General features: G+C 37.7%; 2 protein-coding genes across 3 annotated transcripts in view; one reads left to right on the top strand and one right to left on the bottom strand.

Moving 5' to 3' along the window:
• Positions 1 to 420: 420 nt before the first annotated feature.
• Positions 421 to 4,536, top strand: dct (dopachrome tautomerase). Its single transcript, XM_006788408.3, has 8 exons — positions 421 to 1,007; positions 1,284 to 1,583; positions 1,900 to 2,000; positions 2,509 to 2,675; positions 2,809 to 2,988; positions 3,084 to 3,219; positions 3,318 to 3,519; positions 4,074 to 4,536. The coding sequence occupies exons 1-8, from the start codon at positions 722 to 724 to the stop codon at positions 4,247 to 4,249; spliced, it is 1,548 nt and encodes a 515-aa protein (XP_006788471.2). The 5' UTR covers positions 421 to 721; the 3' UTR covers positions 4,250 to 4,536.
• A 277-nt stretch (positions 4,537 to 4,813) lies between these two features.
• The window catches only part of LOC102781640 (glypican-6-like), an 83,657-nt gene continuing 66,526 nt past the window's right edge, over positions 4,814 to 21,944 (bottom strand). For both annotated transcript variants that reach the window (XM_087829915.1, XM_006788407.3), the window contains 3 exons: positions 9,023 to 9,159; positions 7,824 to 7,999; positions 4,814 to 7,102 (listed from right to left, as the gene is read on the bottom strand). In XM_087829915.1, the coding sequence (XP_087686041.1) occupies positions 6,894 to 7,102; positions 7,824 to 7,999; positions 9,023 to 9,159 (522 nt within the window). In that variant the 3' untranslated portion in view covers positions 4,814 to 6,893. The remainder of the gene's footprint in view (positions 7,103 to 7,823; positions 8,000 to 9,022; positions 9,160 to 21,944) is intronic.

Here is a 21,944-nt window from a genome sequence, read left to right as displayed (position 1 = left end):
CACTGTATGGATAGTGTGTGAAAGATAAAAGAGTTCTTTGAAACAACGTCGTAATACTTCTGCTGCTGTTCTTCCCGCAGATCACATGGATAACAAAAGACGTCAGCTGAGACCTCGGGTGAAAATGTGGAGGGCAAAAAGCTCAAAACCAACCTGTACTAACAAGCTCCAAAACTTTCAGAAAACGTCTGGCAGGATTAAAGTGATTAGTCTCTTATTTAGATTTACTAGGCATGCAGTCGGGGAACTGATTTGAAAACTATTTTTGTTCTATTTGGATAGCTGAATATGACTCAACCACAGCTAACAAATCAAAATCACAATGGAGTCCTTTGGGTCAAAGTCTCTATACATATTCTTAATAGTTCCTTCAGGCAGTTCCTTGGTTAATTCATCCGGATCTCAGTGTGGCTCACAGCTCTGCTGTCAGGTGATCATCACAAGACCAGTGGCTTAATCCTCCTCTACAAAAGCAAGAACAGAAATCAGAGGCTTTCTTAATGTGCATGAAGGCAACTGGAACACAACATGATTTAGCTGCAGGAGTTGTTTCTGTAGATATTAAACCTATCACTGAATCTAATTCAAAGATACACAGCAAGGAACCGTAGCAGAGTGAGATTCCACACTCTTCTGGGGTAACTAATTGAGCGTATTACAGCTGAGATTTGATCTACAAACTGATTAGTCACTGCTGACTGAAAGAAACAGGTGATATATCATGATTGCTCTGGGTCTTGGTCTTCTTTGTTTACTCTTTGGCCCTGACCTGTCAGAGGCTCAGTTTCCTCGAGTGTGCTGCACAGTGGAGGGGATTTTGTCCAAGCAGTGCTGCCCTGCTCTTGGCTCAGACCCTGCCAATGTGTGTGGCTCACTGTCGGGAAGAGGAAGCTGCACTGCTGTTCGAGTCGACACCAAACCCTGGGGAGGACCGTACAGACTAAGGAATGTTGATGACAGAGAGAGGTGGCCGACCAAATTCTTCAATCAGACTTGCAGATGTACTGGTGGGTGCTGACCAGCTTATTTAGTTAAATAAGAAAAGTTAAATCCGTAAATGGTTGAAGTAGACTTAGATTTAACTAGGTAAAGGGTTGTGTTAAACCTTGTCTGTTGTCTGCTTTTTATTTAATGAGGCCTTCTGCTGAGATTCTTAGCAGTAGTAACAGTTTTTATCTTTTGCATTTAAACTGCATTTTTAGGTTTTATTATTTTGTTGTACAGTGTTTTGTGACTACATGTTTGTGCACAATTTGACAATTAATTTGCTCTTTATGTTGCAGGTAACTTTGCAGGTTATGATTGCGGCCAGTGCAAGTTTGGCTGGACCGGACCAAACTGTGACCAGAGGAAAGCTCCCATTGTGCGGAAGAATATCCACTCCTTGACCCCTGAAGAGCTCCAAGAGTTCCTGGACACTCTGGAACTGGCCAAGAGCAGCATCCACCCAGACTACGTCATCGCCACTCAGCACTGGCTCGGACTCCTCGGACCAAATGGAACCGAGCCACAGATTGCCAACATCTCCGTTTATGACTTCTTTGTCTGGCAGCATTACTACTCTGTTAGAGACACTCTTCTTGGTAAACCATCATGGTCATATTTACACAAAACCACTACAACCATTAAATGTGTGGGTTTTTTTTTTCAGGAATATAACAATAATAGAAATATGTGTTAGAATTGATCAATTCCAAATACAGACCTTTTTTACTGTAACTACAAAAATTCTGTAACATATAAACTGATAAGAGGAATGCTTTTACTTAGCTTTTTGTTTTACGTTCTCATATGTTTGTTATCAAATTCATATTTTTAGGCATTAGATATAGGGTTTATTAAGCTCAGAACTGTTGTGATACTAAAGAGGAGCTAATGAAACAATTCATTTTCCTCCAGGTCCAGGTCGTCCCTTCAAAGCCATTGATTTCTCACACAAAGGGCCAGCATTCATTACTTGGCACAGGTATCACCTCCTGAGTTTGGAAAGGGAACTCCAGGTATTTGGAATTTTGTATTATTTTTGTATTTTTTAAACATCTCTTAAAATATTATATTTTCATTTTTTGTGGTGGAGAGTAGAGGAGTGTATCCTTTGCACAACAATTTGCATTTTTTTTAAAAAAATTTGGGCTCATCAGATTTTTAAATTGTGTGCACAATTCTTGTTTAAATTCACTGATGAAACATAAATGACCTGTCAAAGGGACATCTGTTTAAAGCTCAGATTAATGCATGTTATATTCAATAAGCTTACTGATGACTAACATTTTGGTGAAAAATTGACAGACAAATCAATCTTGCAATATTTCCCAAAGACATTTTAAACTTCTTATGCATTAAAAAAAAGACAGACTTAAACAATAAAAAAAATGGTATACCTAAAAATTATATATATAAAATATAAACGAGAGAGAGTTGGCCCTATAAAACATTCATAAAGAGCCATGTTGCTGATTTAGCAATACTTTTTCATAGACACACAGAGTGTTTCTTTTTCTTCTGCAGAGACTTACTGGCAATGAGAATTTTGCAATCCCATATTGGAACTTTGCCACAGGGCAGAGTGAGTGTGATGTGTGTACTGACACTCTGCTGGGAGGCAGAAACCCAGACAACCCCTTCCTCATCAGTAACCAGTCCAGGTTCTCCAGATGGGGGGTGGTGTGTAACAGGTCAGCAGAAAATACTGATTGGAGGGAAACAATTGTCAGTAATTGTATTAAAAATGTGTAACACTTAACGAATGTTCATGGTACATGTTGGTGAAACATTTAAATTCTTTACGTGCATCTAATTTATTTCCAGTCTCGACGACTACAATCGTCTCGTGACCCTTTGTAATGGAACCAGTGAAGGTTTCATACAGAGAGGGATGATCCGGCAAGGCAACAGGACTCTGCCTACAATGACTGACGTCAGAAGCTGTCTTGGAATTCGGGACTTTGACAGCCCTCCCTATTTCACCAACTCCTCCTTTAGCTTTAGGTAAAAGTGGAGTGTTCACCATTGTTAATGATGTTAAATATATACCACCTTTTTCACAGAACAAATGAATTAATGCTGTTGTTTGTACCTCACAGAAATGCTCTCGAAGGGTACGACAAACCAGACGGAGAACTGGACGAAACCGTTGACAACCTTCACAATCTTGTCCACTCACTGCTCAATGGAACCAGCTCGTTGGCTCACTCTGCAGCCAATGACCCCATCTTTCTGGTGAAAACCCAATTCAATGGTTTCCTCTGATAAAAAAATCTCTGACACACTTTGTTTTAATTTTAATAAAAATGAAATTTGTCATTTGTACCTTGCAGGTGCTCCATGCTTTCACTGATGCCATTTTTGATGAATGGATGAGAAGGTTTGTTCCATCCAACGCCACTTTCCCAGATGAGATGGCCCCCATTGGACACAACAGAGACTACAACATGGTTCCCTTCTTCCCTTCCATTACCAATGAGGACGTGTATCTTCCATCTGAACAGCTGGGATATTCTTATGCCATTTCCCTGGATGGTGAGCAAATAATGAAAGAATAACTTTGATCGGTGGGACAGGTGGACATTTTTGGAAAATTTATGTAATTTCTTACTGGTGAGAGTAAAGATTGATTTCACTCAAGTGTGTACAGTGTGCATGAAGCAAAGAGTTAGCCTGGGTTTGCATGAAGAGTAGACATACCTAACCCCTACAATTAATAAAGAAAAAAAATAAACAGAATTTTCTAAATTAGACTGCCAACATGATCTGTTCAAGACCAAAGTCTGAAAATGACAGATTATGGTTTTAATGGATAGTTTTTTGGCAAAATTTCTCAATTATATATACGCCACAGACACGTGTGGCCTTTCAGTGAACACTAATAAAACAGGGCAACATTGCATGTTTCAAAACAAATATCAACTCACTGCCGACCACTTTCAAATCCATGGCGCTGGCTCATCAACATAAAAAACCCCTCTTTTTGTTATGTTGGAATAAATATCTTCTTATTTACAGATTTCATTCATATTCAATGAACCTGCAACTGCAAAGGTTTTAGCAATCCATCTCCTGTTTCATCTATACAGATGCAGATGAAGGACCGGCTGTTGTTGTGCTGGGCTCCACTCTCGGAGGAATCTTCATCGGTCTCCTGGTACTTCTCCTTATCTTTGTGCTCTACCTGCGTCAGCGGAGAAACAGAGGCTTTGAACCTCTGATAAAAGCAGATTTCACAAATAGAAAGTACACAGAAGAAGCCTAGATTTCACCTGTTGTTCTGAAATGCGCTTGAGTGCTCAAACATACCTCATAGTAATGGAGCACCCTGTCTGCTGTCACGACTGTGAATAATAATCTTGTCTTTGAATAGCATGCTGTGTTTTAGCTGTTGCATCTAATTTCATGTTAGCAAATGAATCACACGATTGTTCTACCAAGTACCTCGCACTCTTAAATCAGTCTTTAATTAAACGCATTTCTACTTTAACCAGTTTTAACCTGATTTACCATCTCAATCATCAATATATATAAAACATATATGATTACAAATTGTTTTTGGGTTTTTTTTTTTAAATAAGAATTTATTCTCAAGAACAGCAATAAAACAAAAATGCAATCATCTTAATTGCACCAAAAACAGTAAGGCATGTTTGCTCAACTAGTTCTTCAAACCTCAGTTTGAAATTATTTTAAAACCCTATAGAAACCTTTCCTCATTAGTTTTGAAATCAAACAGCAATGCATTAATTCTGAAAAACAAACAAAGAGATAACAAAAAACCCAAACTGAGCATTTTTGTGAGTCATAATTTGTCTGACCATACATCCATTTTCAATATTTTATTGCAAAAATATTAAAAGTTCAGTGATACAAAACAATAAAAAGGGCATCTTATGAGATCAAAATTTAGAATAATGGGTCATTTTAAATGAAACTTTGACATATTTCCTCTATATTCTTGAAATAAATGTGGGTTAAAAAAAGTGACTCGTATGAAATAAAGAAAAAGCTAAACAAATATTCAGTGATATGCCGCAAAGGACTTAATACAGGCTAATTCCTTGGAAATGTAAGCTTAGCAGGCCTGTTGGTTATGAACCTGTCGGGCTCTCAGAGAACAGTGGACGTACATACAGGCTGGTTTTGTCCGCCCCCCTCAGCACGGCCAGGCCTCTCACATTCTCCGTAAGTACGCTCTAGTGAGGAGCGTCACTGAAGCATTCAGCTCTGTCCAGTCTCCACAGATTCTCATTTCACAGGTGACTGTGGCCGGCTTCAAGCCTGTCTGTGCTGCAGACGCAACCATTCAAGCTTTCCAGATAAATTTAGAGACCCTTTCTTTACATTTCCAGTAACCACTATGTGCTGTTGCTGCTTCTTCTCCTAATATTTCCATAATCTTTTGCAACATATATATATATATATATATATATATATATATATATTTTAATTTGTAATTTCAACTTGTTAATACTGTCACAAAGTATTTTAGTTTTGGTCCTACAATGTTCATTACACACAGAATATGCTTTGGTTACTGAACTTTAAAAATAAGAGGAAAAACAACATTTACAGTATTAATGAATCATCTCAAAATCCTGTAAATATTTCTAGAGTATTTTTTGAAAATGCTAAAAGCCCCAGTTACTGTAAATTAACATCGAGGTTACAGCAGCCCAAGAACTGATAGTAATTGTCTTCGAGTGCAAAATTTACACAGTTAAAGAAGATAATCCTGCTTCTCAGTGACTTCACATGACCTCCTCTTTGCTGTGAGAAGAACACTTGTATGCAGCACTTAAACACCTCTTTTACATTTGTATTTGATTAGTTTTAGGCACTATTCCTTTACTGACAAGTTTGCATTTTTACATTTTAGTGGTTGCATGAGACCCATTGTACAACCCTTAACTTACTAATTATATTATCAATCACAATATTTGACACGGTATAAATATATTTTATACCAGGACATGCACACCACAACGCTGCAGAGGCAGCATCTACCTTGACAGCATAACCCATATATTAGCGGCACCTTCTCTAAATGTGAGTAACTGCTCCATAATAAATCTGTCCAGGCTATCTACTCTTGAAGCCTAAGGATCCAGTTTGATATGAGAATATTTTTGCACATAATGAATTTGCTGCAAGGCAAATTAGTATATAAAATGTCCATCTTAACCCTAACAGTGACTTTAAGCACAATGCAGCTGCTGAAAGGTTTTTAAGAGAATAGCTAAAAGCTGTGCAGATGCATAACCAACCCATGACATAGTTTAACTACAATCTTGCCATATGACACAGTTAAAATGATTGTGAAACACAATTTAGAAGCTGCATTTGACCTAAAAATAAACATGACAGCATTACGCTCATCAGAAATGAATAATTGGCACATAAGTTCATGACAATGGAATAAGGTGTCAGTTAAAACCACATGTTCCGTTCAGATCAAATCAAAGGATCCTTTGCTTTAAAAAAATAATACGTGTATAAAATGACCACATTCTCAACATTTTTTCCAACACACAATAAACTATTTTTTTTGCAATTAAAAAAAAAATCAAAACAATCAAAGTGCGTGTTATATTTTTCCACATTAAGACCTACAATAATACCTTTACTAAAATCTCAGAAGCAGAGTTAGTAGGGGTGGCATCGCTGTTAGATGGTGAAGTGATGCCAAAACATATCAAGTCTAAGGATGGCACTGCACAATCTTTGGGAAAGTGGGAACTCATGATGCTTGACTGCCCTCTTTTTCAGAGCAGACTCTTCTTGCCTTGAAGCTGGCAGTCTGAATGCTGTCTGCTCCAATCTGCCTGAATACAAAAAACTGCAAAAAAAGGGAAAAAAAGGAAAAAAAAACCTCTGCTGTCCATGTTTAGCCTGTTCCTCTAGCATTATCTCCACTGTCGCTGAAGTGCCAAGGCTGAAAGGGCCAGCATGGTTGGCAGTGCTACAGACGGTGCACAGAGCGGGGCAGAGTTATCCACAGGCCCACTCCGGTCGGCTCTCACCACGGGGATTTCAGTCGCAGCCGTACCGTCCATGTATGTGGGGCAGACCTCTGTGCAGCCGCTGCCACTGCCCGAGCCACTGCCTTCATCGCCTGCAATACCGTAACACAAGCCAGAATGAGCACAGCACTGCAATAGCAGTGTAACATTGCTCAAACTCTCCAGCAGACACTGTGGAACTTTCTCATGTATAAATTAAAGGGTTTAAATATCACATGATTATCACCCACCTGGTGGGAAATGTGTCATTCTCCGTTTTCTTTTAGTCTCTTAAATTGTCTTAATTTTACGGTCAGCACATTGTATCATAAACTCAGTGTTGTTCAGATATGCTAATATATACACACTACAAACATGCTCAACGGTAAATAATAAATAGACACTGCCTGGTTAGCACAGTCAAGCATTCAGCTTCAAATATATTTCTCATCAACTTATGGGAGACTTAAAACAATTCTTAAATTAGACTCAATGCTAAACTTTTATTCATCAAGTAGACATTAAGTAAAAATCTGCAAAGATGTTTAAAAAATGTGTCTCCCTATTTCTACTGCCCCCAAGTGGCTAAAATGAACTTAGCAGTGAGTATTTACTTGTGTCTCAAAATTTCATAAACCTGGCAGAAGATACGTTTTTTTGTTTATTATTATTATTATCATTATTATTATTATTATACAATTTTTGTTATTTGCACCTTTAGTTCTGCTTGCAGTGTTACTGACGTTGATCACCTTTTCCTTAGGGTTAGGCAGACAGCTTATTAGTAGTGAGTTGTTCTATTTGTGTGTATGACAGAAGTGGCAAAGGGCTTACTTGAGTCTTGAAAGTAGATATCATTGCCATTGTAGGCATTTTTCAGCTTGTTAGTCATCACCCTCAGAGCCATGATCTGCTGACGGATGAGTGTGTCTGGGCGTGTGATGTCAACACCCACTTCAGGGTTATTCACCTGGTTGGTAAGGCCATCCTTTTGGACCTCAGGAAAGTACCTTGATGGAAAAAGAAAAGAAAAAACAACAGCTTTCATTGATACTGTTTTGTTGCTAAACAAAGAAAACCTTTACTTTGTTTAGTTGTTATAGACTGCTTTCTCTGAAATATCATCAGAAGCATTCACTCAACAAAAACAGAGACAGGCTAAACATGGTCGAATTCCATAAATGTTTTGAGTCATGGGTCCAGTACAGCACTTGGGAATTGCTCTTTGAGGTAACAACAATGTTGGAAAAATGAACATTTGACCCAGTCGTGTAGGGTAATGTTCTGACATTCTTTTGACATATTTCTCTCGGGAAAACGTGTCAGCTGAATGCACTCCTGCTCGATAAATAAGCGGCAGGTCGTCATGTGATGAAATTCCACAGATCATCTGACACAGCAGCAATTGTTCTCCATAAGTCCAGATCACTCTGGAAAATACACACATCTGAAATTTTGCTGAGGTGAAAGAGGCAAAATTTCACTTCTTTAATTGATGTTGTTTTTTCTACCACTGAAAATAGCATTGAATATCAATTAAAACAATTAAAGAAGTTTAAAATATTCAAAATCATATAGTTGATATAATGATTAAAAGCAAAAATCGATTTCTCAGTTAGATCAGTAATGGCCGGGTAATCTGGAGCCCTAATGGAAATGTTAGCTTTTTAAAATGAAACCAAAATAACAGATGGATCTAGATGCTGGTTGAACATTTAAAAACAAAAGAAGAAGAAAAAGAAAAATACAATTTCACAAATATGCCACCAAATTCAAGACGCATGGAAGCAGATGATATTTTACACGAGATGAATTAAAACCACATAGAAAAGTTTTTTTTATAATGTATAAGACAACAGCTTACTTTTAGTTCAAATCAAAACGCATGCTAAGCTCTTGCAGAACAGGTGAAAGCACATAATCTGATTCTTAATTCTAGGCTTAGACTTCTTAATATGAAGCAGGTTGAACAGACTTTGGACTGCTACCCTTTTGTGTTAGCTGGCATTAGCTTCGGGCTCTGTTGCCCTTACCTGCCCTTGGTGTGTCCGTTCCAGCACTCCTCTTCGCTGGCATTTCCAGCGGTCACTCTGTCTTCTACACACATCGCCTCAGGCAGGTTGGACCAAAATTTCTTGAAGTCCTTTAGTTTCTCTTTTATGTCAACCACCTACACAAGGACAGGGGTCATTGTGAGATAGGAATAAAGCCTCCTGTATAAGTACATGAAGTCTGACTTCCAATCAAGGATGATACATATCATAAATACAGTTTCAGGGATGTTATTGATGTTTTTATATGCTTACAATGTAACATTAATACAAAAAAATCAGTATCAGTTCAGTTCCTCACAACACAGCCCCAAATATTAAACAAAATACGAGTCCAGCAGTACCTACAAGAATAGATGGTCATAAATATTTACTGAATTACATTTTTATTGCACATTAATATGGCGTTTATTAGCAGCTATAAGCTATTCATTATGTCTCAAAACAGTCTTTTTGTATCTAAAATCTCTGCACAGTTAATGTAATAAAAAAATAGAAGCTAAAGAGAAAATGTCTACAAAGTCAAACTGATTGAAGTAATTACACAAATTGAAGTCAATAAGGCATTATGTCTCCTAATATATGTATGACATATGAAAAAGACAATGTGCTGTTTTTCTAAAAAGTACATGACAGTCCTCTCAAATGCTCCTATTTCTTATTTCTATAGCATCAAATCAGAACATCAATTGCCTCAAGGTGGTTTATATTGTAAGGTAAAGCTCCTATAATATTACCATTACTGACAGTCATGATTAGTCATTAAAAAAACAAATCCCACAGTGTTACTAACAACAGTATGTGGCTGTAAAATCATTTGAGAGAAAATACAACCACTAAATTAAACTAAGACATTTCTGACACACAGTGGATGAGAAATGGAAAGTTGAAAACTTGCATATGAATGAGATGAATAAAGCTTACTGTTACTCTGGATGCATCTCGTGTGAAAAAGGTAGAGAAGCATTTCACTTTTGCTCACTAACACACCTTAACAAGCTGATTATAAACCTCAGGAAGACATCTTCGCACTTGAACTCGTACCAAACGATTTGGGTTTAATTTTTCCTTCTCTGTTGACTATCAAATGTTTGCATCATGGAAAGTAAGACTATGCAGGCTTGCAGCAATCATTTCAAACTGAATGCCAGACAATAAATGCTCCTTTGCATCCCAGCCATGTGACAAAGTCAGATATCGTTTCCTGACTTGAGCCTGTTGAACTCCAATCTTTCATCAAACACACAGAATTTGACATATTTCACTGAAGCTGAGGGAAAGCCTGATAGCAGCAGGTTGGCCCCATTATCTTTTTCCGTCTGACTTGCTGTTGGCTTACGTGAAATTGTAGAGAACCTGAGCAGAACATGAAAGGTGCTGTACTGACTGTGTGACGCTGCTGTAGGCCTTGACACTGCTTTTGATGTGTTAATCCTGTCACACTGATGCCAAAGCACTTGAGCAGCTCTGATACTGCCCAGAGGGTCGAGGCTACACTCAATACAAGAGATTGACTGGCAATGTTTGACTAAACCTCATACATTAAGTTAAGTCTAACAAGTGAGATTCACAGTTTTCCTCAGGATCTGCTGGCAAAAAACAGAACCTGTGGAAAAAGTGGGAAATGAACTAGGAATGACACATTTTTGATATGAAAATATTCGATTAATACCTCTATCAAGTATTGCGTGGCCATTATTTCACGTGGATGCAAGTGAAAAGGTATTGCAAGCAGCAGCTAATTTATTATCCTATTTGAAACAGAATTTTAAAAATCTGAAAGCTTCATGAACTGAAAAAAAAAAAAACAACCCTAAAAAGTCTGTGTTAAGTTTGCAAAAGCGAAAGGTTTTGCAAACTTAACACAATTATAAACAAGCCTCTGAGAAAAGTCTGCCTCTCGTCTAACTGGACGTTGCTTATGAACAAATACTACCACTCCAACAAATAACCCTCAAATGCAACCAGGCCACTAGATGGCAGTATGTCTTTGAGATCTGGTGAGATGAAAGTGAGTAGACGAAAAATCCAGGGAGGAAATGAAAGTGACAAAATAACCTTGCAAATTGAAACTAATTATGTTTGCTAATGAAGCTTCTTTAACATCAAAGTTCAGCTCCATGTGGCCAAACATAGATGGAAGACATGACATCCAAACAGATGTCAGCAGAAAGCCTAATGGAAGACAAAATTACACACACAAAAAAACGCACACACGCAGACACATACACACAAAAGACGTCTACGGTGTAGAAGAAACGCATGTCCCCATGGTATGTGAGGAAGCAGAGCAGAGATATGTGATTCTTTTTATAATCTGCTACCTATTACTGACAGCACTGACATTCTCATTAAAATCAAAATGAAGATCACAGACACAGCACCTCCCCGGCGCCTCACATCAGGATATTACATAGCATTTGTTTTCAGTGACATCCTAACAAATGACTATTATCATGCTATGTGATAGCTGCTCCAATTCCTAATGACACTAAAGGTGGCATTAGTGTGAGATATCTACAATCTATAATAAGGGCTGATGAGGGAGTTGATAGAAGCATTTACTCAATAGAAGTGCAAGCTGTATTCATTTTTAGATTATTATTCAGTCCCAGGACTTCAATAACTTCTAAATTTAAGGACCATATAAAACACCGACAACACAAGGACCTTAAGATATTAGAAGTGCTGCTAAAAAGACTTATCTTCAAACGCTGCTAACTGTACAGATGTTTTCCACTGAATGATGTCTTCTGAATAATTTCTAAATGGTTTAAATATAACAGATCAGCGCAGAAACGTAGCTTTTGATTTTCATTAAAAATATTTTAAATAATTATTTAAATAAAAAGAGCTAAATGAGCCATTTGAAAACCCATTAAACCATCTTCTCCTGCAATGATATATATTTGCTATGTATTCTATAATTTTAAATATACAGTGTATACACTGTCTGCACTGAAATAAAAAGTGGTATATATAGATATATAGGCATATATTTCCTATCCTTTATATGCACTATAAAGGTCTTTGAGGCTAATCCTGCAGGGATGTATGTAGCCTTGCTCTTGTCCTGTTTTATGCATCATATCATCTATATTATATATTACTTACAGGAACAGTGCTGTATCTTTATTCACTGATCTACCAGTGATACAGTGTGCAAATGCATGTCTTTAAATGTTTCTTTAACAACTGTAAAAGTTTATTAATTCCAATAGTGAATTAAGATAAATCCTTTAACTTTGGCAAAAAAATAAATAAATGTGAACTATACAGCAGTGTTATTATTAATGTAGTAAACTTATTATTATATACCGGTAACAGCTGACATGACAGCTTATATATCTGGAATATATAAATACGTGCATAATAAATGCATAATACATTTAATGCATATTGTTTCTTGTTAATGAATTCCATGAACGGCGCAAAATCAAACAGGTGCTACTTAGTCCCTCACTCTCCGAGTACTTCCCAACTTTCCAGCTGTGCATGTGGCATTTATCCTCTCGCCTGCTGGTTACTCAGGAGACGTAAATGCATGTAGTTTAACTTTTAAAAGAGGCTTATGAATTTCTTACAGCAACTGGGCACTGGGAAGTTACAAATGTTTCCCAAGCAGGAGTTTATTTGCTGAGCACAATTTAAAGTGGCTGATTAATCCACGTTTGGTGCACGAACGGGTACTTGCGCCCGCAGGATGCAGTATATATACATCCACAACAAATGGGCCCTGATTATTGCTCTTAAGATGCATGTTGCTCAGTGCAATTGTATGGTGAGGTAATATGTCTTAATTAAAATAGAAACAAACAAACAAACAAAAAATACAATGGAGCTACATTGCACAAGTGAATAAGCTAAATCAGGATTTGGCTTCAAAATCAATATTCATAACCTTTTTGTAGGTTTAATGAATTTGATGACAATAATAAAGAGCATCAGCAGGTTTATCTTTTAAACATCTTCTCCTTAGCTTAAACAAAAAATATATATAATTATATTTATCTTGAAGCTTAATCATGTATGCAGCACCACTGCCAACTCTCCACTTCCCTCCTCAGACATATTTTTTTCTTCTTTTACCCCATTGCCCTGTTTCCTGTCATGAACCATATATTTCTTCACTGCGCTGTTCTCTCTCTCTGCCTACTCGCTGTGACTCTGCAAGGTCCCCACTCTTTTTGGTCTTTTTCTGTCTTGCTTTAGTTCTAAATGCAAGTGAAAGTTTCATGGCTAGCTGACCCGTGATCTTACAACAGAGCTCCCATTCAAAGGAGATTTGTGGGTAAAGCCTCTGGTGTCTTCCGACTTTGATATACAGAATAAGCTCAGTCTTCTCTATCCTTTCTGTATTGAATCATTTTATCCAAGCTTTCATTTTAATTATTTTAACGAGCACTATGTGTGTGTGTGTGTGTGTGTGCAATGCAGTTAATCATGCATTTATTTAATTGTCCAGTTCTTTTTTGTCTCTTTATGGCTCTTATTTCCACAAGAAAAGATAAGCAGAGTTTTTTTTTAACAGCACCAAACCACAGAAAATAAATTCAGCAACAGCAATGGAAAGTAGCCTGTAATGTATTACAGCTCACACAGCGTGCTATGATCCAAACATAACCTCACCTTTAAACTTGCCTTTTTCACCTCAAATGAAATCTGCCCAAACAGCCCAGATATGCGATACAGTGTATACTCGCTGTAAAAAGCTGTTGGCAAGTTCATGTGGACAAACATGAGGAAATGTTTACAGAGAGTAATTATTTCCAAAAATCAGCCATATGAGCATATGAGATTCCGGTGTTAACGGGCTTGAAGTCTTTGTGTTTGCACACACTTAAAGTGTTTCTTACAATATTTATCACCCATGCTGTTTTTCTGTGCACACAGCTGAGTGTGCAGGCAGGCAGATCATACGTTCTCGTGGCTCTCTAACAGTGTGGCAGCTGTGTGCCCTCTTTCAGCTCAGAACAGAAATGTGAGTGAACTATACTTTGACCAGTGGTTTTCAGACGCCCTTGCCTATTCTCAGATCAAAAGCTGACGTGTCGCTGGCTTTGAAGTTGCAGTCATACTCCTTGTGACGGCACAATGTCAGGGCCCTAAGCTCTTATCTGGCCGTGGAATGATGTCTGTACGTGCTATGTGCCTTTCGGTAAAAAAGAAATATGCGGCCAGACTACATAACTTTTGCTCTCAGCACACACACTGCACTTGCAGTGCTCCCCAAGCTGACCTGTGCAGAGTGTGTCCCCTGGCTTTTCAGTCAGCTGGTACATCTCCTTTCCTCTCTCTCTCTCTCTGTAACAAGCACCTATCTTGCTTAATTAACAACCAGTCCTTTTTAAAAGCACATATCTGGGGTTGTCGTCACTGTTTGACATGGCACACATCCATCTGCTGCAAGTCTGTACTAAATTAGTGCACGTTCAATCTAATCATAGACTCGACAGCAGGTCTTCCCACTAAACCACAAGGGACAGACAACTCCTCGATCAACTTATTTTCCCTGGCAACTGCTCCTCCTGTCTGCGTTAAAATAGTTTTTCATTTGATACGAATGCAGTATTCTTCCTGCATCTCAATTACAGGGGTGAGGGAGTCGGTTCTGCTCATACCAAGTCCTTGGCCATGCCACAAGTCTCTTTCCCTGACCAGTGACCAATTTGAGGACAGACCAAATAGTTTCTCACAAGGAGGAAGGCCACAGTAAGAATAACTTTGCATGTTCATCACAACTGTGATCAAGTTAGATTTTTTACCCAGTCACACTGAGGAACTAATGCAGTCTCTTGCGGTAAGGCTGTTGACAAATCAGTCGTCATGGTGTCAAGTCACAGGGGACTGAATCCCTGTGGGTATAAGTCCCTAGACATGACTATTAATTCTGGTGTCCAACATGTCATAAAATCCTCCTCATCAGTTCAAGTCAACTCATAAACAGCAGATTCTTTCAACCAAGGCTTGCCATCTGGCTTTAAAGTACTTTTAGCATATTATTAAAATGATTCAGTAGAAATAACATTAGGTTAGCCTAAAGCACATTAAGCAAATGACCTCTGCGATGATGTTTTGAGTAGCAGTTGTCTCCACATTGTTGTGTCTGCTTTGTCCTTGTCTGGAAACATTTGCCTCAAAGGTGACTGGCAGTGTTGCTTGGAGCAGGTAACTACCAGACTGCATATAGATGTGGGCTGTTTTCATCCAATCAATATCTATCAACAGAGGGCAAAAGCAAACAATGTTTCCCCTTTGTGACTTCACAATAGATGAGACCAGAAAGACATCACTCCGCTGTTTATCTTGCAGTGCTATCACAAATGAAAATGGTACACCAAAAGCAAATCATGGTTAGAAAACATCACAACCACTTACAAGCTATGTGGCTTGATATGACATTGGAGTGATGTCATATCATCACCCCACCCCACAGACTGCTGGGCTACATGCCACGTGCTCATGATAAATCCATTTTTTTAGGATCATTCTGCGGGCTGCAGCACTTTCTGTAACTTCCTCCTCGTTTAACTTGATTACAACTGATTATGTCCTGGTAGAAATCTGCCACAGCAGGATTCCAAAACATGATTTGACATGGACAGCCCAAGAAAGCCTCAACCAGAGCAGCACGTCTCCTGGTGACAGCGCTGTCACGCCGTTACTATGCTGCTTCCTTAGAGCGAATGCACGGAGTAAAGTAAAACTGTATTGTTACACAAATCTGGGTATTATTTTGCATTCGTTTCGGTTTTGCAACCTGGCATTCACACAATAGTGTAAATGCTGTGTGATCCATTTTAATTATATACCTGACAGAAATTGTGGGGAAGATATGGGGCAATAAACAAAGCTAATGAATATTTATCACTTATTACTGCGGCTGAAATACCGATTTTTAAACGTCTGCCTTAATTTAATACTGTACATTGCATTGATGCAATCGCATAAGTGCGTCAAACCAGATTTGCTACCACGCTGTCTTACTATGTTGTAAAATTAAGTTTTGAAAGTTGAACAGAATTTGTGCGCTCGCTTCTGCAGCACCCTGGAGGCATAACTTGATTTTCAACATTATACAGACTTCATAAGTGTTGTAGAGGAAACAATTCATCATGCCTTTAATTCAATGTGACAGTGAATCTCTGTGTACCTTGAAAAACTTGTGGAAAAAAAAACCTGCCTCCAAAAATAAAAGTGTAAGATGCATAATTACAAACCAACATCTTTAGACTTTTAAGGCTAAATTTATCAGATTTGATCACTTTGTAAAGTGGATTATATTAAATTGTGAATAGCAACAGAAAAAAGGATGTCTTACAAAATGATGCTGGTATCCGTTGTGATCATAGGGGCATTTGAAGACTTCATTAGTCATAAGTCAATACACAGGTGTTGTTAAAGCCCAACCTTATCCAGGTTTGTGTATACTGGATTCTGCACATAAAGCACACACACACACACACACACACACGAAGATCAAGTATTTCCCTTATAAATGACTTTATTGATGTAGCTCATGTTGTACTTACATCCCGTCACTGAACGGGACTGTCATGGCCCATTTTAAGTCTTTTTGCCTCAAACCATTTGCTCAGTCCCATGGTAACTACACAGTTAGGCAATATGGTTTATCATAGTGAGCAAAATGTATCACACAAAGATCCCGTGGTGAGGAAAAAATGACAGAATATTGATGAAGCGGCGTTGAGTTTGTGCATGTGACTCGCCCAAGGCTACGACAGGCGAACTTTGAAAAAGGGAGATGATTAAAGGGAAGCTATGCACTATGGAAAACAGAGCAATCATTGGCAAGCCTGCTTTCCCCTGCTACCTCTGTTCCCCAGAGATGCAAGCAGCGTACAGTGTAATGGGGCCAGTGCGCCTCATTAATGAATTGACACATATGAAATGTAGCAGAGCCTTTATGGCACCAGCATTAGTCGATGAGGGGGAAAATGGACAATGTATGGAAGGAATTAAATAAAATCAGTGTTTGTGGAAAAAATACTGTTTTGGCATTATAGCGGCTAGCTGACCTTTAAATTTAACTTAAAAAAGTGACAAACTGTAAAACAGAGTTATTGGGGCAATTTGATTATCAGCATGATAACATCCAAAAAAGTATATAAAAAAAACCCCACATGATTTTAGCTCAGTTATTATGCACCCGTTTTTATTATACTATGCATTTTCCAATATCTGCGGTTTTTACTGACTTCCCTTCCTGTGCCTCTCTTCATTTAATAAACCATGTTTATGGTTTCGTAAATTTCATTTGCAGCTACAAAAAAAATTCCACAGCAGATGGAGCCACTGTAACATTCAGCTGTCTGTAACAGCAGAAACTCACGACATATCTATCATTGCAACTATCTTATACCCATCTGGTAGTATAAAGTATGCGATCTTTGTAAGCTAGACCTCAAATGTAATGGAATTTGTACATCTCCACGCCAGAGGGTGGGTCATGTTTGGATCTTTGCCATATATAGGCCGATTTTAGACTGCAGGAAAATGGAGCATAATGTGACCTTTTAACTTGTATACAGCATATACTTGTGGACAAGCTGTGCTTTTTGCATCTGGCCAAGATCCCTAAAACAATTATCCAACTGGATTGCAGATGTAAGGCATTACATGGATCCTTTATATGCTGGTTTTGTGTATTTTCTCAGAAAACCATAATAAGGATATGTGGGATATTAAAAGCATAGTGAGATATAATGGTCACAAAATTGACTTCATAGAAAGTCAAGCAGTTAATAATGGATTGCTGAGACCTGCAAGTTATCAGGGATTTGGATTGGTTTGGCATTTCGGATTGCAAAAATCTCAGAGGTGGTGAAAAACAAGGTTTGGAGAACTTATTGTGCCAGTATTAATTTCCTCTCTGTATCTACGTTCAAAAATGAAGACTAATATGACAAAATAGGATCTCGATATATCATTTAAAGCTTAGTAAAATGATAAATTATTAAGTGGTCTAAACGTCTTTTTTATTGATATTTATATTTTGCCTTTACTCTTAAAAGATGGATGCATCTGGGCCATCGTGGCATGACCAGCAAGCCAAACAAAGTCAGGTCCCACATTTATCAAAATGAATGACTGCACATGAGGACAGCATGCTGTTTTAAGACGCTCAAAAAGCAAATAAAAAAAAATACAATTTTGACTGGAGATTTTCTTGTCACATAAAATGTTCTCATACAACACCGCGGCACTCTGTGGCTTTAGCAAACGCAGTATCTTAATACCGTAATACCTATAATCCAGGACAGAGTATTTTTATCTTGCTAACTGTAATTGCTGCTTTTTGTAAGCTGTTTTCTCTAAATGTCCTTTTGATATTTTTTTAAGTATTGCATGGTAAAAAGAGGACAAACTGGACTAGCACTGATCATGTTTGCACAGTTTCTGTATAGATTTCCTCATCTATAGCTATATATCTACCTATATATATATATATATATATATATATATATATCTACCTATATATATATATATATATATATATATATATATATATATATATATATATATATATATATATATATATATATATATAGGTAGATATATATATATATATATATATATGTGTGTGTGTGTGTGTGTGTGTGTATACACACACATATATATATACACATATATATACATATACACATATACATATATACATATATATACATACATATACATATATATACATACATACATACATATACATATATATAAATATATAAATGGCTAAAGACTTACATCCTTACTTACTAATCTTTTCTGAATTGAGTTTGTATTTTTTGAGTTTGTTTATCAAATTATTTATTATTTATGTTTTCTCTTAAGCTGGCTCCTGAAAAACCTTCTAAATTGTACTTTTCTGAACTTTGATAAGCCCCGTACTCACATTGTGATACACATCACAGTTTTGTCGTTTTGGGAATTTAATTTGAACCACCTCAGGCTTTGGAGAAAGTAAAACAAAATAAAATATCTATACCTCTTGTCCTACACCCACAGGCACTTACATATGCAATAAGATTGTTATGAAATTGTCTTGAAGAATAAATCCCTCTGGTGAAACAGATTCTTCATCTTCTATTTTTAGCTTAAAAGTTTTGTTCATCCCAGCTGACAGTGAGACACAGGATTGTTATTCTTTCCACCCCGTTGACAACCTTACTAGTGTTGCCTTGTGAATGACAACAGTAACAAATGGATGATAAGTATTCTATGGTTGTTGCACCTTTTGCCCTGATACAGCATGTGCAATGTCTCTTTTATCACTATAGGATCAAGGTCATAAAGCATTGGATTACTGTCAGCTGCAGTTGCCTGATAACCTGATTGAGATGTGTCACTATGGGAAATCTCTCTGTATGCTCATCTTACATACAATTTAGTCATAGGAAGTGATGGTGATGTGCTCAAAGCAGCCTCTACTTCCTACACATTTACATAAACAACTTCCTTTTTTTTCTCAAAAGCTGTATTGTTTGCCCCATGCAATCAGAACCACACTCCCACTCACAACAGTGTCAGATTTTTGCTATTATGAGCAACAAACTTGTTGCTTGTCGTTAAACTTGGGATTTGTGGTTACTGGTCATCTGAAATGTGTCATCTTGACCTAAAATGTGGCATTGAGAGTATACTATGGATGAGGAAAAACTCATTTACAACGTAACACAACCCACACAGACTGGGTTAAAAAAACCCTTCATATAGATCCAAAAGCACTAAATGCTCTTTTCAAGGAATAAATATGTCCACAGTGGTGCCACAAGCTAGATATCAGCAATGTGTCATTCCTCTCGGCTCTGCCTTCCCACGCAAATTTATATTGTCAGCCTGAGAATCAACTGAATGACTGAGGGCAAACTAAGTGCTTCATCTTTAAATCAATGAAAGCGCCACAAGCTTCTTCATTTTTTTTTCAACATTCACAACTCCTGACAAACAAATTCACATAATTGACAAAGAATATAAATAATGTAAAGTCATCCCACAGCTCTACTAAATGTCACTGCTTTCCCCCCATGACATTAGCATTAAGATAATGAAGCCGAGTCTCTGAGTTGAAATCTGTTTACTTTTGTAGCCCCGTTTTTCTTTCAGAACTGCCTTCATTCTTTGTGATATTAGTAACAATGGTTAGTAACAATACTCAGGTAGGCTTTGGCGTTGAAACTATGCTCAGCCGTTAGTAAGAGGCACCAAGAAAAAATACCCCATATCATTACAGCACCACCAGCCAGAACCATTGAAGGCAGGATGGATCCATGCTTTCATGTTTTTTATGCCAAATTCTGACCCTACCATGTAAATGCTGCAAGAGAAGTTGAGACTCATCAGACCACGAAACATTTTCTTAATCTTCTACTCTACAATTTTGGCGAGTCCACGCAGCCTCAGTGTGTCAGCAATCCTTTGAGCAACAGCAGAAGACCACATGGCATGGTCTGCTGTAAGCCATCTGCTTCATGCTTTGATGTATTGTGCATTCAGAGATGCTCGTACGCATACGTTGGTTGTAACGAGTGGTTAATTGAGTGGCTGTTGCCTTCCCATCATCTCAAAGCAGTTTGGTCATTTCCCCCTAACTTCTAGCATCAACAAACCATTTCCACCAAACTGCTGCTCACTGGATGTTTTCTCCTTTTTGGACAAATCTCTCTGTAAACTCTAGAGGTGTGAAAATCCCAGTAGATCAGCAGTTTCTGAACAACTCAGACCAGTACCACTCATGCTCAGTTTAAACTTCAACAAGTCATCTTGTCCATGGCTATAACCTTAATGTGCTGAGGTGATGTCATGTGATTGCCTGATTAGACATTTGGTCTAAGAAGCAGTTAAACATATGTACGTAATAAAGTGACCAGTGAGTGCAAATAACATATTGTTCTCTCTTTCTTCTACAGAAATGTTTTATCTGGGAAAAGGGAGGAGATTTCACTAAAAAAAAAAAAAAAAAAAAAAAATTCACAGGATCTCATAGCAGATCCACCCAAGTTAGTCAGTTTTGGTTGGATTTGCTACGCTTTTTTCTCCTTTGACAACATGCAAAACTAATACCAAGCTTAAAAAATACAGTGCAACGCACATCTACCAGTGGCTCTAAAGGTTTCTGCCCATCGTAAATTTAGGAATATGTCCACGCTGTGCAACTCCACATGTTTACACAAAGTTACATCCTCTTTTAGCTTACCAACTGTAAACACAGCTGTTTTATAAAGAAAGAGTCGACTTGACATGTTGTCTGCCTTGGGTCTTTTTGGTTTGCTCCTTTGTTTTCTAAACAAACAGCCACCACCGCACAGCAACTGTCAACTGTACAGGTAATTAGTTGGAAAAAGGAACTTGTTAAGGTGGTCTTCCAAAACAGCCATCAAGGAGTCACTAATGAAGCACATTTTCACATAATGAGCGTCACAGTTTGCTAGACCAAATCTGTGTCAGGCGGTGCCGATGTGGTGACTTGGATTTACAAGCTATAGTTTTCATTTGGTGGGCTTTAATTTAAGCACTCAAACATTCATGCACGAGTGCCACCCCTTGCCTAGAAAATTGTTGCGTTTATGGTCAAACAGTGTCCTGAAGTATCATGCCACATATGCACTGCCAGACTATTTATTTTTGTGTGGTCTCAGAGAAAGTATCAGTTATGCTAGAATCTGTGGAATCTACATAATTGCATGGTTTTGGTAAGAGTCAGTAAATAAAACAACTCAGAGAAAGGAGCTGTGGATAGGCCCACTTTACTTCCATTAAGCTGTATCCAAAACAAGAATGTTTCAGTGGCTTGTCATATCCCTGGATGGCAGAAATATAATGCTAGGGTCAAGATTTTTTTAAAAGGAGTGGTTATGTATTTTTTTTCCCTGACAAGTGACTTCACAAA

The sequence above is a fragment of the Neolamprologus brichardi genome, chromosome 16 (genome assembly GCF_056152115.1).
Source record: "Neolamprologus brichardi isolate AB-2024 chromosome 16, ASM5615211v1, whole genome shotgun sequence".
NCBI classification, from domain to species: domain Eukaryota; kingdom Metazoa; phylum Chordata; class Actinopteri; order Cichliformes; family Cichlidae; genus Neolamprologus; species Neolamprologus brichardi.
Note: the sequence above shows the minus strand (reverse complement) of the source record. Positions and strands in the feature narration are given on the sequence as shown.